Raw genomic sequence first — 15,538 nt, 5'->3', positions numbered from 1 at the left:
TTTCAAATAAAAGGCAAGATGGAATGAAAGCAAGAAAAGGAAATTCTTTTCCTCTTCTCTGCCTAAGAAAATAAACATAATAATTAATACCAACTAACACATAATGCTTGGAATTGTATGCCTGGAATTGTTCTAAGAATGTACTATATGCTAACACATTTAATCTTCATGGCAACTTTATAACTATAGTTATTATCCTTGTTTTATAGATAAGAATACAGAGGTTAAAGAATCTATATCCAAGATCACACAGCTAGTAAGTAGTAGAGCTAGATGTTGGATTCTAGCATTCTGGCTTCTGAGTTCATGCTCTCTCAATGGATTTCTAATAAAAATCATTTCCATTCCAAGTTTCTTTCTACTCTCCTATTCTATGAGTACATGAAATCAAGTGATAAGCAGAATATATCAGTTTAACTTGGATGAAACCAGGAAATATATATACTTAAGGAATAAATAAGGAATGACACCATGATGTAGTTTCTAAAAGTAGTACAATCAAAAGAAATAGGAGCAGGGTTAAATGGAGAATTCTGTGGTGTGTTCCTCCGAGCAGGCTGAAACCAAAGGCCCTGTTCATATTCATGGAATGCTGATCATTTAGGAGAAATTATTTTGGTACAAGAGATATTGTGAGGTATTACTGTCCCCAGTAAAAGTGACAAACTAATTAGGTTCTGAACTGCATTTATAGACATTTAAGCAAGGCTAGATATGGCTTAGGGGAAATAGAAAATACTTCTCATGTAGAGATAGAAGCAATTTTGCAGGTATATAGGACAACACTGCAGTCTTTTCAACCTAGTGCACAAAGTCCACAAAGAGAAATGGGCCCGGAATGAAAAAGAAAACAATGTAGTTATGGATGGATGGATGGATGGATGGATGGATGGATGGATGGATGGATGGAAAAGAAAAAAAAAAAAAGGGAGAAAATATTGGTGAGGCAATTATTTGATAGAAGAAAAAAGGCAAAGGGAAAGTAAGTTAGATATGAACAAGTACAGCATAAAGAAAGACATAAATGTGAAAGTAAGCTTGTTAGAGATTCTACAGAGGAGAGAAAGTGGAAAATATCAACAGAAATGTTACAAAAACAAACTAGTTATCATCACCTCTGCCCTATCCTGCAAGTTCCCTAACTGGTCTTGCTGATACCTTTCCTCCCTCTCTAAAGCTTTCTCCCAGTGGTAGCCAGTGACCTTTTTTGAAACAAATCTGATGATGTTACCTCCAGTCTCATCTTGTACTACTCTCCTTGCTAGTACCATACAGTCCTCTTTTTAGTTCTCTGAATGTGCCATGGACCATTTCATTCCCTCTGCCTGGAAAGTTCTGTTTCTCCACCTCTTCTTCTCTTATTCGCCCTTCGATCTGTTCTGATTAGATCAAATTCTCATTGTTATGAATAATTCCCTTTTGCTGCAGGACAGTTGAAATTTTACATTTACAAGTGTGATTATTTCATCACCGACTTTCCTCAGTAGACTAGAAACTTCATAGAGAAATCATATTTCCCCCATCATTGTGATTCTCCCTCAGCTCAGTACCTACAATATAGTTAGTTAATAAATATCTGCTGAGTAAACAAAAAGAAACCTGCTAAACTGCCAAAAGTGAAAAAACAGTATAAGGAAACCTGAAATGTATGAAACAGAAAGTAACGAGTCAAAGAGAAAAAAAAAATTCCATACAAGCTGTGGCCTAATAAAATGCACATAATTTCAGGGTGATATTAAACAAACAAAATAAAGTGTAATAGTAACCAGTAAGTCTTTTTCCTAATGAAGCCAGAAAAATAAATGGTATTAATATTTTACTTAGTGGTTATTAAGAATTTAAAATATAATTTAGAATATAGATGACAAAGACATCTCAAACTCAATTTGAACAAAGCAGTGCTATTAACTTACTTCCTATTCCTCTACCTGTTGACTCCACCTCAGTAAATGGAATTACCCTACAACACTTCAAATAAAAACCCTAAGAATCATCCTTGGTTTCTCCCTTACTTCGATCCGCAATTCTGTTAGCTCTACGTCCAAAGATATCTTCCTTCTAACCACTCTTCCCCAGCCTCCACTGCCACCACCCTATCCCAAGCCCCTGTATTTTAAATCACTGTAAGTCTCCTAACTCATGCTTTTACTTACTCTTCTCTAATCCATTCCACACTGAACAGTGATTTTTTTTAAAAGATAAATATCATGACAGACCTTTGCCCCAAACTGTCCAATGATTTCCCACTTCTCAGAATGAAATAAAAATTATCTTGCATGATAGATCTGCTGTCTCTCTTTCAAATCACCCTCTTTTGCTTGCTACATTTCAGCCATAAGGACCATTTTGTTTAACAAATGGAATCATGTATCATCTGAGAATCTTTACATGCATTATCCTCTCTGCCATCTTCTAAAGAGTCCCATAGTTAATGTGTTACCTTAAGTCAGGTGTCACTACCTCAGGAAAGCTTTTCCTGACTCTAACACTATGTAAAACGACTTTTCCATTCTTTCATTGTTCTGTATGTATATTTCTTCTATAGCCTTTATCATATTGTTATAATCTTATTTCATTAACAACAAATATGTTCCAGGTGCAAGAAATATGAAGGTGAAAAAACAAAGTCATTGCTTTCATGGAGCTTATATTTTAGTAGGGCTGAAAACAAGAATTTATCATGTGTTAAGTGCTATTAGAAAAATGAAATGGTGTGGCAGCATGACATTTTAAGTAGGTTATCAGGTCTGAGCAAATCTGAATAAAACGAAGAAGGGTATTATATGAAAATGTGGGGTAAGATGGTTCCAAATGGATTAATTTTAGTTATTTATTAAGAGTCCCTCCTACTAACATATAAGTCTTATGAAGGCAGGGACCTTATATCTCATGCACTGCTGCATTCACCTTGGTACAGTGCCTAGCACAGAGTGGGCTGCTATAAATATTTGATGAGTGAATTAAAACCTACTTCAGTTTTTCAAGAAGTCTACTGGAGAGTGAGTAAAGTATACTATGTAGATGTTTAAATATTAAATCTTAAGGGCCTATGGGGAAACATTTTGAAAACATATAAACATGCTAATACAAAATGTGCGTTACCGCAAGTTACAGTGCAGAATTTTATTATTAAAAGTGTAAAGAACCAAAAAGAATTAAACACAAAAAAAATAAAAAATGCAATTAGTGCTAAGTATCATTCTATTTATTTTAAAAAATTCAGTACAACATATGAAAATCAGATGAGAAACTGAAATCCTTGCTTTTCCTTATCCTCATATTCTAAACAAGTTACCATTCACTTTATGAGAATGCTAAAGGAAACATGATGAAACTCAAAATTTATCACATCTGTATAGTCACAGACCCTTAAATTAGAATAAACTAAAAGCAACAGTTTAAAATTCACATCTGCCCCGAACGTGTTGTCCTTGTTTGTGCTCTTTCTATCCTATGTTCGTCTAGTCAGAATTTAAATTGCATCAGAAGTGTATAGAGGCCCGAAACTTACTACAGCACAAAAGTATAATCATCTGCAAATGGAATAATAAAGTCAGTTAGCCATTATTTGAGGTCCCAATATCAAAACAAAAAATAATGCACAGAGCACCACCTGTAACACAAGTTGCACCACTCTGAGACTCATTCTGCCCAAACTAGAATAGAGGTAGAATGGAGGTAATATGAAATGAACCTAGAAAAACTTACAAGCTTTCCATCTCTTCTTACCAGGAATATCATATAAAACTCTCATCACTTTTAGACAAAGACTGACTTACACAGCAAGGTAAAATTCCTTTTGCTTTGCTACACACATGGAAGAAGAATTAAGAAAATCAAGATTTCTTTTCCCACCCATATCTATCAGTCCTTATTCATTCATTAGACTAATATTGAGTACCTACTGTGTTCCAGGCACTGTTCCAAGTATTGTTTAAAAAAACAAAAAACAAAACAATAAAAACATAAGGCATACCCATTCCTCAACACCCTCTTAAAGACCCAGTTAAAATTGTACTTTCTTAATTTAGAAATGTTTCTAATTAGTTATTTTTTAAGTTATCCCTATACTGCATACGAAAATCACCTTGCAAAATTACCCAGAGTGGTTAATCCTTTTAAATAGTCACTGCACATAGACTTATTTTCCTAAACAAAAAATATATAAAACCTCAATTACCAGCATAAACACTGAACCCATAATCAAACTAAGCAAAACGAATATTAAAGTTCCTAGTCCATAGCTACAATTTAGCTGTATTTGGGGGGTCCCTATAAATGTGGGCAAAGAGCCAATATTGTTACCCATTGCCACCATCCCCAACAACATAGTTTGTATTAAGACTGGCTTTAGTCTGTCTAAAGCAAATGTTTTAACCTTCTTACAAGTGAATAAAAATGGGATCACCCAAACTTTTATCTTTTAGCTTTGGTGACTGTTCCAAAATTGTGATTGTGAATCTCATACTCTTTTTCAGATAAATGGTTTTTAGCAAGACACATTTGAAGAATATGAGACAAGGCCAGGTAGAACCTGAACGCTGGCTGTAAAAAGCTTGAAGTTCTGTGAAACGGAAAGAGCAGTGAGTATAAAACATACTCAATTACCCTCCCCTTTTCTACTTAGATTGATCCCCAATTTCACCCAAACTTAGCGATGTGAAACTTTTCCATGAACAAACACCCAGGTCTTGAACAAATTCAAGACCTGAACGCAATCTGCTCTCATCCTTGGCCACAACCACAAAAAAAAAAAAAAAAAAAAAAAAAAAAAAAAAAAAAAACGTGAAAGACTTAGGCGTGCACTCTCAAAGGACACCCAACAAGTCGGGCTCGCAGCCCGACGCACCCGCGCCTTCCTCCGCCGTGCCGGCTCCCGGCCAAGCCCCTTCCACCGACGGGCTCGAACGCAGCCCCCGCCCCGCCTGTACCTCCGCCGCCCCTCCAAACCCTACCCGGCGCGAATAACCGAATATCCGGGGATCGAGGGGCCACGTTTTCTTGTATTCCCCCTCCCCCCACATGGGCAGACATAGATGTACCTTCCAGAAAATTAGTCTCCCCTGAGCTGCCGCCGCTCTTGCCAGCCGCCATCTTCCTCCTCCCACGCCGCCTCCTCCTTAATCCATGGCCCACACCGCCGCCGCGCTCGCCGGGATGAGGGGCCGCGCCGCAGGAGGGTAGTCGCCTCAGGGTTGCGGGCCTCGGACTCGGCCGTCAGGCGGGCGGCGTTCCCGCGTCCGGACGGGCCTACACAAAACCGGGCCAGGCGTTCCGGGGCCTGTGTACGGGCTGGCGGGCGGCGAGGCCCGCGGCCTGGGCTCCTCAGGCCCCTCCGGGGCAATGCGAGCGGCGACGACGGCGACGGCGCTTCCCAAGCCCGCTTCCTCTCGGCCCACGACTCCCCATCCACCGCCCACTCAGGCCGCCTGCGAAGCTTCCCCCAGCCGCGGGCCCCGAGGAAGATAAGTAGAAGGCGACCACACAAACACGCCTCCCTTCGTCCCGGGCCGTAAAATGGCCGCACCCGCCGCGCAGGGCGGCGAGGTCTCCGCTACCGTCAGGCGCCCCCCGGCCCCTCGCTCCTTCTGCAGCCGCCGCCGCCGCTACGGCCGTCCGCCCACCCCGCCCAGGCGTGAATGCATCAGCGGAGGCCTTTGCGACTGTCCATGTGGACAGGGGTGGGTCTCTGCCACCGCTTCGCGTCCGTCGCCACAGCAGCTCCAGCCGCCGCCGCTCCTCCCCCACGGGCGCTGGAGCTGCCGCCCGGCTCCCGCCCCCGCCCCGGCGCCGCCGCCCCCAGCGCCGCTGCCCCTCAGGAGCCCGGGCCCGGCTCGCGCGCGGAGCGAGCTGCGGCGGCCGGTGCACCGACTGCGGAGCCCACCGCCGCGGCTCTCGGCGGGGCTGGCCCTTGGCGGCGCCGGCTCGGCCTAGACGAGTTTGGTCCAAAACCCCGACCACCGGGGGCCCCTCCATGGGAGACGTGGTGTGTGAGCGCTCCCAAGCCTTGCCGGTGAGGAATTTGGGTTCTGTGGCACCACAATCGCCCATGAAATGTTAAAAGTTCATTTCTTTGAGAAGGCCTTAAATTTTGAACTGTAGCCAGCTGAAGAGAAGAGGCGAGGTCGTGCAATCACAAGTTCAGAAAATGATTTGTGGTCTTCATTCATTTTTAAAGACGTTTTCAAAATAATTGATCACGGGGAGATTCTACAGTACCCTTTGGGTGACTGTGAAAAAGAAGAAAGCCCTGTCACTTTATGTGCCTGAGACCTCAACAACCATTCCCTACCTTACAAGTCAGGCCTGTAATTCCAAGTGACTATATCATGTTCATTTCTCTTCTTTCATTTTTTAACATAAAAATAAGACATGTTCATTGATGAAAATTTGGAAAATACAGAAAAAGGTTATGAATAGTCCTACCGCTGAAACTGAACTCCTTTAGATGTGTTGTCCTCTACTCGAACATTTTTCTTACATCTCTCAGTATAACTAAAAAAGATAATTTAAAAAAAAAAAACCCTATGCTATATATCAGAATTCAACAATTAAAATGGTGCAAAAAATATGACTAAGTCCAATTTTTGGGGAAATGAATAACTAGTTTAATCGTCCTGTTACGGTATAAGTAAAAAAGCTTTTAAAACTTGTTTTAAAATCTTTTCCTTAAATGAACTAATAATCTTTTCTAATTTGGTCAGAGTAACGTAATGAGTATAATTTATTATAATTTTATAATTTGTTATTTTTGTTGCTGAGGATATTGAATGATTCAGTTGTAATGCTCTATGACATAGTCTGTGCTGATGACAGTATAATACTGAGGCGTGTGGAAAATAAGCAGATGTGGCTCACTGGACTCATTTGTACAGACTCCAAAGTGTACTTTCAAAAAATAATCTCTGATTTTAAAATACATACATGCTGGCTTTGAAAATGGAGGAAGGTGCCAAAAGTCAAGGAATTTGGGTGACCTCTGGAAGCTAGAAAAGGCAAGGAAACTGATTCTCCCCCTATAGCTTTCAGAATGCAAAGCTTACGCCTTGATTTAGCCCAATGGGTCAGATGTTGGGCCTCTGACCTTTCAGAACTGTAACATAATAAGTTTTCATTAAATTGCTACGTTAATTTGTTACAGCAGCCATAGAAAACTGATACACATGGATTAGGAAATAAAGTGGAATGATATAAAAGATGTCTTTTAAACTATAAATTAGTATCTTTCAGAGAGTCCATCCTTTTATTTTTTTTAAGTGTTATTAATTTCATCTAATCTCTATGGAATACCATAATTCCAATTTTAAAAGAAGTATACATGGATTCAACCAGTGATTTTCAAACTTCATCATGCATCAGAATCACCCGGAAAGCCTTGTTAAACCCCACTCCTAGAGTTTCTGTTTCGGTGAGTCTGAAGTGGGTCTGAGATTTTGCATTTTTAAGAAATGCTGCTGATCAGGCGACCACACTATGAAAATCACTAGATCAAGCAACCTCTGAATTCCTTTCCAGTTCAGTTATTCTTATTCTATGAGTTTGCAATTACAAGTGAAATTATTATTTTCCATATGCAAATATAAGATTAAAGGTATTTTCAGAAACCACTGTTCTTTCGTATGAATATAATCAACAAAGAATTGATAGTCTCATACATTCCTTTAAGCAGGATTCGGGGCCTAGGAAACTTCAGATTTAGTTGTCCTTAATACATATACAAATATATATTTAGTATTCATAAATACTCAATTAGTAGCCTCTCTATACATACATTTTTGTAGCTCAGAGATGTTACTGAGAATGTCTTTGAATTTTAAAAATATGACTGATTATAAAACCAGTTCTCTGAATTATACATTCAGTTTTTATTAAAAGTCTAGCATGTCCTTTTTGTTTAAATTTAGCAATTTCCATTCAAATGTTAGCTACCTTGTTGTCATATTAAACAGTTTCATTCTGGCATAAAAGATAAATATAAGGGAGAAAAGTTAACTATTTTAGATTTTAATGGATGAGTAATTACAGTGGATATAAAAGCTACTTTATTTTTTCTAATTATTCCATTAAAGAAAATTTGGAATAAAGGGAAAAAAACAGGGTCCTGCCACTCAGAATTCCAACCCTAATGCCGTATCTTCTCCTATGTCTTTTTACTCACTTAATCTGGTCATCCACTCTCTAGGCTCAACTCTGGACCTATTTTTCTTGCAAATTAAGTAATTCAAACCTCCCATCTCCACCCACAACAATTACGACCATATAATCTCATTGGGATCTCTAAACTTTGACTCCTCTATCTTCTCTCTTATCTTTACTCTTCTCCCTACCTAGTTTAGATTCCATAGTACGTTATTTCATTTATTCTTTCTTGAATATATGCTCAACTACTTTATCTTTTATTATTATTATTATTTATGCCTACAGCACTTCGTCTTCCTAGGTGGTCTCCCTTCCAAGTACTAACCAGGCCCGACCCTGCTTAGCTTTCAAGATCAGATGGGATCAGGCTTGTTCAGGGTGGCATGGCCATAGACCATGGACTGTGGCTCCACTGGGACATAAACCCAGGACCTTCTGCGTGTAAAGCAGACGTGCTAACTGCTACACTATGGAACCATGTCCTATCTGATCTTTCTACCCTGTCTTTCCCTGTTGCCCTCTCCTAAAACCCTCAACCTGAATAAATGCTGTTACCCACCTTCCCTGTTGGGACGTAGGAGAATGACACTCCCTAAAGAAAGTCACCCAAGAAAGAATTTGATTTGGTGCCACTATAACATCATGACTGCCACCTCAGAGGGAACTTCTGTGTCACTGGCCTCTCCACAAGGTTCTCAAATCAGCATGTTCTCCAGCTGCCCACTACAACTATATTGAATTTCTCCAACCCTTCCCCCATCGCTCTCAGCAGAAGACCTTGCTTCCTACTTCAAAGATAAATACAAACCACAAGATAAGCATTCCCTTTGTTTACCTACCCAAACTATCTGCATCTGTAGGAACCCATTCTAATATTTATTCCCTACTGTTAAAATAGTTTCTCATTCTTTAAATCAATCCCCTCATGTACTGTATGAGTTCCATACCCTAGTGCCTTCTCAAAATCTCTACTCTCCCCAATCAATTGGAATTTGTATTTTTTTGCAGCAGAAAGTGCTGATTCTACTCTTTATAATTTTTGGATGTTTTCCACTTCCAATGACTAATTTTAGCCACTGTCACTTCTAAGACATACTACTGTAATTCCTTATTCTTTTTATCCCTCTAATCCACTTCTCACACAAAGGTCTTTTAAAAATAATCTTTAAAAAAACAATAATCTTAAAAAAATACAGATCAGATCAAAGCAGTTCCCTTTTTTTTTTCTTTAGAAGTTCCTTTTTAAAAACAAAGATTTCCTGTTGCTTTTAGGGAAAAAAAAAATCCTTAATCCTTAATCGATCTACTAGGCCCTCCCTACCTACTTCATTAGCCTCATCTTGAATCATTTTCACCTTAATTAAGCTCCAACAACTTTATACTTCTTTCAGTTTCTAAAATGCTCCATCTTCTTTTCTACTTTAGAGCCTTTGAACATGTTTTGCCCTCCATCTGCAATGCACTTCTCATTTATAGTCTTATACCTGTAGCTTAATACTTATATGCTGAATGAGTGAATAGAAAAATGAATACAGCGTATTTAAAATAATCTTTCCCAAGAAAAATTCAGAATCATAGAATTCTAGAACCCAGACTCTTAGAGACTATCAAATACAATCTTCTGAGAGGTCTAGGAAATGTCTCTGCCCCAAGCAACGTGTGATAAAAATCTAGGAAAGATAGCCTAAAAAGGATTAGCAATCCAGGGATGAACCTAGAATTTAGATCTGAAAATTACAATACTGAAACAATTTGAGCTGTTTTGAGGTGGCCAGAAGGAAGGCTTGAGTTGGTAAAAAATACACAATAACAAAGCTTCTTCTCTGTATATGGCTACAAATTCTTTTGTATCACAGCTGGTGTTTTCCGTTTTAGCCAGGTTTAAAATGTTATATGTAAAATTACTTGAATAAATGGACTCATTTTATTCTGGTAGAGCTTAATAGTTATTAATAAAACAGTAACCTAGTTTTAACATATACATTTCATTAAAAAACAATGATCAATCATGTTCTTTTAAACACTACACTGAGAAGTAGCATATAGTTAGGCCATGACTAAATACAAGTTTCAGAAGACAATAGCAAGTTCTGAAAATTATGTCTGGTTGATGATTTTTGAAGGTCCAAGTGCATTTGTCTCAGGTGAAATGAATGATGAGTGTAAAAAAGATACGATAGACTCAAAATGGATTCATTTATGGTAAGCCCCACCAAAACTTAATACCTAACCTAATTTCAGTTTCAGCCTCTCCCAGGATTATAATTTCCTGGAATTTCCTGGTCAGCACTAGTGAGGTAGTCTGACTGATAAGACCCACTGCCTTCCCCTAAAGAAAGATAACCTTGCCCGAAATAATCCTTTAAACTTTTTTTCCTGGCCTATTTCTGTCTAGAAAAATCTTTCGTTTTGTACAGCTCCTTGGGGCATCTTTCTGTTTATTAAATGGGATGCTACCTGATGCATCAATTCCTCGATAAAGTCAATTAGATCATGAAATTTACTAGGTTGAATTTTTGTTCTTTAACAGGTATTGTATGAGAATAATGTGTAAGTTTCGGTTGTAAGTATATATCCTTCTGTTTTAACATGATTTCTACATTATAATATTCCAGATCACTTTCAACTTGTTATCTTATTTTTACTCTTATTTAATTCTACCATGCTTCATGCTTCTTTTTTATTTTCGGTTCTTTTGGTCAATATTTTCTGTCTCTCTTCCATGTTATTTTTTTCTAGGATTTTAGCAGGCGGTTTAGTAACTAAAACTTTAATGCTGAATATTGTAATCTTTTAAATGAAACAAACTAATATTTTTCAAATTGTAAATGCATATATCCTAAAAATAGCACACATTTCTTATAATAGTTACTACCAGGTACCTACAGTGTCAACATTTATAAATTTACAGTCAAGTTTTCAGATGATCAGGGCTGAATTATGACTTTCCTGTACTGTAGGCACTTTTGCCTTCATGGCACCCTTCCACAAGAAATATATAGAACATTTTTTTAGCCAGAATTACAGTGCTATATATAAAACTATATTTTTCATTATGTTAGTTAATTTAAAAAATGCTTTGGTATAAACATGTAATCTAAGCTGAGTTCATTATTATATATTTATTATTATCATTATGTTAATTTTTTTTCCTGATTTTAGGAGAAATGTCTCCTATGCCTGATAGATGTGTCAGCTCTGTAGATGACTGCTGGGTCCTTTTATGTTCATTAATGGAAATGGTCACATGAAAGTCATGTTGTGGGTCCCAAGCCTGGCTGGTCCCAGGTCAGGCTGTGATCCAGGCTCACAGCTAGTAATAGGACCCCAGATTTAGAATGTTACATTAGTGTAGTAGGGTGCCCACGCCTAGGATATGTAAACGTACTTCAGCTTATTGTATCACGCATGTGTGGCTGAATACCACTATTGTACTCTGCTATGTGTAGAGCCATGTCATCCCCTGGAGGGCAGAAGAAGAAGTGCAGCAGAAGCACGCTCCCTGCAATAAAGTTGGTGCCTGCCATTTCAATCCTCATGTCAGCCCCTCGTGCATTCTTTCGACTGGGCATCTTACCACCTAAACCTTACTTTCTGGATCAGCTTGGTGCTGACACATATCTAGGTGAACTCTGAGGCAGTGGTTCTCAAACTTTAACATACATAAGGATCAACTGGAGAGCTTATAAAACAGATTCCTGGGCCCCATCTCATACCATCTAATTCAGCAGGACTGGATAGGACTCATTAATTTGAATTTCTAACGAACTCAAACATGATGCTAATACTACTATTGACATAAGAACATCCAAAACTAGAAAGAATTTTTATGAGTTTATGTGACCCAAAGTGATAGTTGGCAGGAAGCAAGATCTCAAATGGTATGGAGCATGACAGTCTTGCAGTTTCTTTACTGCATTTGAAATGAAGGAGGAAACAGTAAGAAAGAGTACATGAAAGTGAGAGAAAGCATGGCAAAGATTAGATTACAGGATAGTTAAGATTATTTGCTCTCTTGAAGGTGATTATTTCAAAGGTTTACTAATCTATGTAAGTGTTCAGAGCTAGTCACCCCAATATGTGCTTCTGTGATATGCGAATTGTTTTGAGCTGAGGGCAACTTTAACTGCTGGCTCAACTTTAACTCTGCCCGTCCCTTGACTACCTGAAAGAACTTGAATAAGGGGCCTTGCCCATAATGAGAAATTATCAGAGATAACCTCTCTGTAAGGCCTGACAAATTTCTATTAACTAAACATTGGCTCTTCTCATTCTGCAATGATCCTTTGAAGCCCCCAAAACTCCTTACTTCATCCTTAGTTCAGAATGGCTTATATACCCAGTTCCTTTTCTGTCTCTGAATCCCTTGTGTAAGGGGGAGTCTCTGACTCTCTGATGTATGTGGGGTTCACATAAATATGTTAAATTTGGGTATTTTCTCTTGCTAATCTGTCTCATGTCTATTTGATATTATACCAGCCAAAAAGCTTTGAAAGTAGAAGAAAGTTTGTTCCTCCTCCCATACCTAGACGCACAAAAACAATGCATGGGGCTTGCTTAAAGCAAAGATAAATTTTATTAAAAAAATTATATGCCTGGCCTGTGACTACCGACCAGGACCTGTCTAGTTATGAATTTGTGATCAAACTACCCTGTAAGGTTACTTTCCGTAGAACCCCTTTTTGTCCACAATATTGATCCGAGTACCACACGTTGGGAACTAGTGTTTTGAATAACATATCTAAGTGTTTCATTTATGCAAAGACTGTGTTCCTAGTATGATTCGCTTCGTATATTATCAAGATAAACACTTACTAAACATATTCTGTTATTTTTATTTTATAAGTGGATACTGAGAGCCAAAAGGTAAAATAACTTTTCTAAAAAGACAGAGAAGTATAGAGGTAAGATTTGAGCCGTCAAGGAGGAAAATTTTTCCCTTCTTCCATTCTAGGTTCTTTGGCTGGTCTAATAATTGACTCAATATAAAACAGATTAACAGGAGAAAAACAAAAGTTTAATAATATCTATACATGGTGGAGACCCAGTTACATGAGTAATTCCCCCAAATGACTGAAACTATAACCTTAAATATCATCCTCAGCAAAAGGCAAAAAAGATGTTTTGGGTGGAGAGAGTCATTTATAGGAGGTTGCTAGGAAAAGCACAGTAAACCAGGGTAAGGTTGTTATGTAGATGTAAATTGCTGCAAGAGAGTTTCTAGAAATTAAATCATCCCCCTCTTCTTAATATAGTTAGGGAGACACCCTTACAAATGGAGATTTTCCTCCAATCTTCTACTTGGTTTTCAGAGTTTGTTCTATGTTTGTGTTTCTTAAAAAATAACCAACCTAAAAGAATCTTTATGCCAGAGTGAGAAATTTCGGGGTGGCAAATTCTGCTCTCCTACAGAGCTCTGACCCATCTAGATTCCCAAGCTCATGCTCTCTTATTATCATTGCCATGTATTAATGATCTCAAAGATAGAATATAATCAGTGGGCCTAGAAGCAAATTTTTAAACATGAAATAATGTATAAAAATGATAAATATAAACTCTTAGATTATCATTGTTGTATTTACAGTTTATTGAAGTCTGCTGACGGCCTTCTTTCTGGCTCTTTATCCATCAGTTCTCATCTCCAGTTAATAACAGCAAAAGGGGTGGCTTGCAACATAATTTTCTGGAAAATGCTGTTCTGTAATGCTGACTCCCAACTAAAGCTGATTAGAATTTTTCATTTTTCATTAGCTTCACTTTATAATTGAACTGCTTTGTCTCTTTTACAGGTTAACAAACTTAACTCCTCAAAGTACAAAAAAAGTAAGAATTAACTTGTACTCAGAGTTCTGGACTTTAAATACCTTCACCTCATGAGATTAAAAGTTTCATTTTATAATAATCTTCCTCATCCATTCTTCTTAATATTATCTTGTTATAAATATAAACACACGAACTCATCACCTTTTCTTTTTCCATTTCTGCGTGTGTTGCCTCTTGTTTTTCTTTCTCTGATTCTTTTATTCCTTAAGAACTTAGCTTAATACAAATGTGGGCTATGTTCTAACTTGTATTTTTAAATAAAATGCTTTGATGACCTCAAACTTCATCAGATCTTTGCCCACAACCCAGTGTAAAACAGCTACAGTGTTTTCACCAATCATGCAAACATAATAAAATACATAGTGAAAGAAATATTACAAGGGTAGATAAATGATCAATACATTATGGAGCACCACTTAATGAAATGCTTCGCAAGTATTTAAAGCAGTGAAGTAGATCTATGTACTGATCAGAAAAGCATTCATGATTAATTAAAAAGAAAAAGCAAGTTACAGACCAGTGTGATTTTGTTTTTATAAAAATAAATTTATAAGCATATATAGCTAATCTGCATAGCACATCTTGTTTCTGATGAAAGGAATTAGAAGGTTTTTATCTTCTTTTTTATGGAATTTTAAATAATTTTTAGATTATGGGTAAGCTGCCGTTAGTGTTTTCCAGTATTTTAAAAGAATTTTAAGCTAAAAAATAAAGCTATGTTTTTGTAGATGTTTTCCTCAAAACTTCAAAGTTTAACAGTATTATCTTACCATTTTCTTTTAAAAATACTTCTTAAAACAAAAATATGGTCATTGTTGACTTACTCAGTTCATATACTTTTTATCAATTGCCAGGTATTGCTTATCCTTAAAGGCCTAAAATTTTAGGTATGAAAGTCATGTAAGTTCTATAATCTTGGGTGTGGGACAACTATTCTATGTATCAATCAGAATTGAATTCTAGATGTTTGCAGTTGATTCCTCTATTTTCTATTTCTCTATTATTATGACTTTTATTAGTTTTGTATACATTATTCTTGAAACCACTATGGAATTAGGTGGAATCAAATTAAATAGCTGTTTTTGTAGGTGAAATATGGTCAAAAGTTGGTATTTCATATGGCTCTACCTAATAATCAATTGCTATCTTGAATTGTCATGTAACATCTTTATCTAGAAAACAATCGTGGAGAATATGGATTTGCCTTAATGTCATATTACATGTGCATGAAAAGATAATGTTGGAAACTTGGTTTATTAAAGATATAGAACCTACACGTTGACTAGTAAGCCTATAATACAGGCATATACTACAACCTTGGTTTCATTGTATTATAAAAGCAAACAGTATAATATTAAGAATAGATAACATTATTATCTATAATTATCTGTAATGTGGAAAATTGGATATTAGGTTCTTATGAAATCATCTCATTTGGGGAGATAAAAGGGAAGATGTGTCAGCCCTTTAATGAGGAATTACTTTAAAAATGTTTACTATTATCTCCTCTTGAGAAAAAGTCATAATTTAGTTTGAAATGTTATGGATTGGAATGTATTACATAGTTAATTAGAGA

At 37.3% G+C, this 15,538-nt stretch overlaps 1 protein-coding gene and 1 pseudogene across 9 annotated transcripts in view; both read right to left on the bottom strand.

The window, feature by feature from the left end:
* Positions 1 to 6,115, bottom strand: part of SENP6 (SUMO specific peptidase 6) — a 91,719-nt gene extending 85,604 nt beyond the window's left edge. For 5 of the 9 annotated variants that reach the window (XM_016141692.2, XM_016141698.2, XM_016141696.2 and 2 more), the window contains exon 1: positions 5,043 to 5,168. In XM_016141692.2, the coding sequence (XP_015997178.2) occupies positions 5,043 to 5,094 (52 nt within the window). In that variant the 5' untranslated portion in view covers positions 5,095 to 5,168. Of the gene's footprint in view, positions 1 to 5,042 lie in introns of all 9 variants that reach the window. The other 4 variants (XM_016141694.2, XM_036219519.1, XM_016141697.2 and 1 more) reach the window with 3 other exon arrangements.
* A 2,300-nt stretch (positions 6,116 to 8,415) lies between these two features.
* LOC118606798 lies at positions 8,416 to 8,534 on the bottom strand (annotated as a pseudogene).
* Positions 8,535 to 15,538: the final 7,004 nt, after the last annotated feature.

Source organism: Rousettus aegyptiacus, unplaced genomic scaffold (assembly GCF_014176215.1).
Source record: "Rousettus aegyptiacus isolate mRouAeg1 unplaced genomic scaffold, mRouAeg1.p scaffold_m13_p_1, whole genome shotgun sequence".
NCBI lineage: Eukaryota > Metazoa > Chordata > Mammalia > Chiroptera > Pteropodidae > Rousettus > Rousettus aegyptiacus.
Note: the sequence above shows the minus strand (reverse complement) of the source record. Positions and strands in the feature narration are given on the sequence as shown.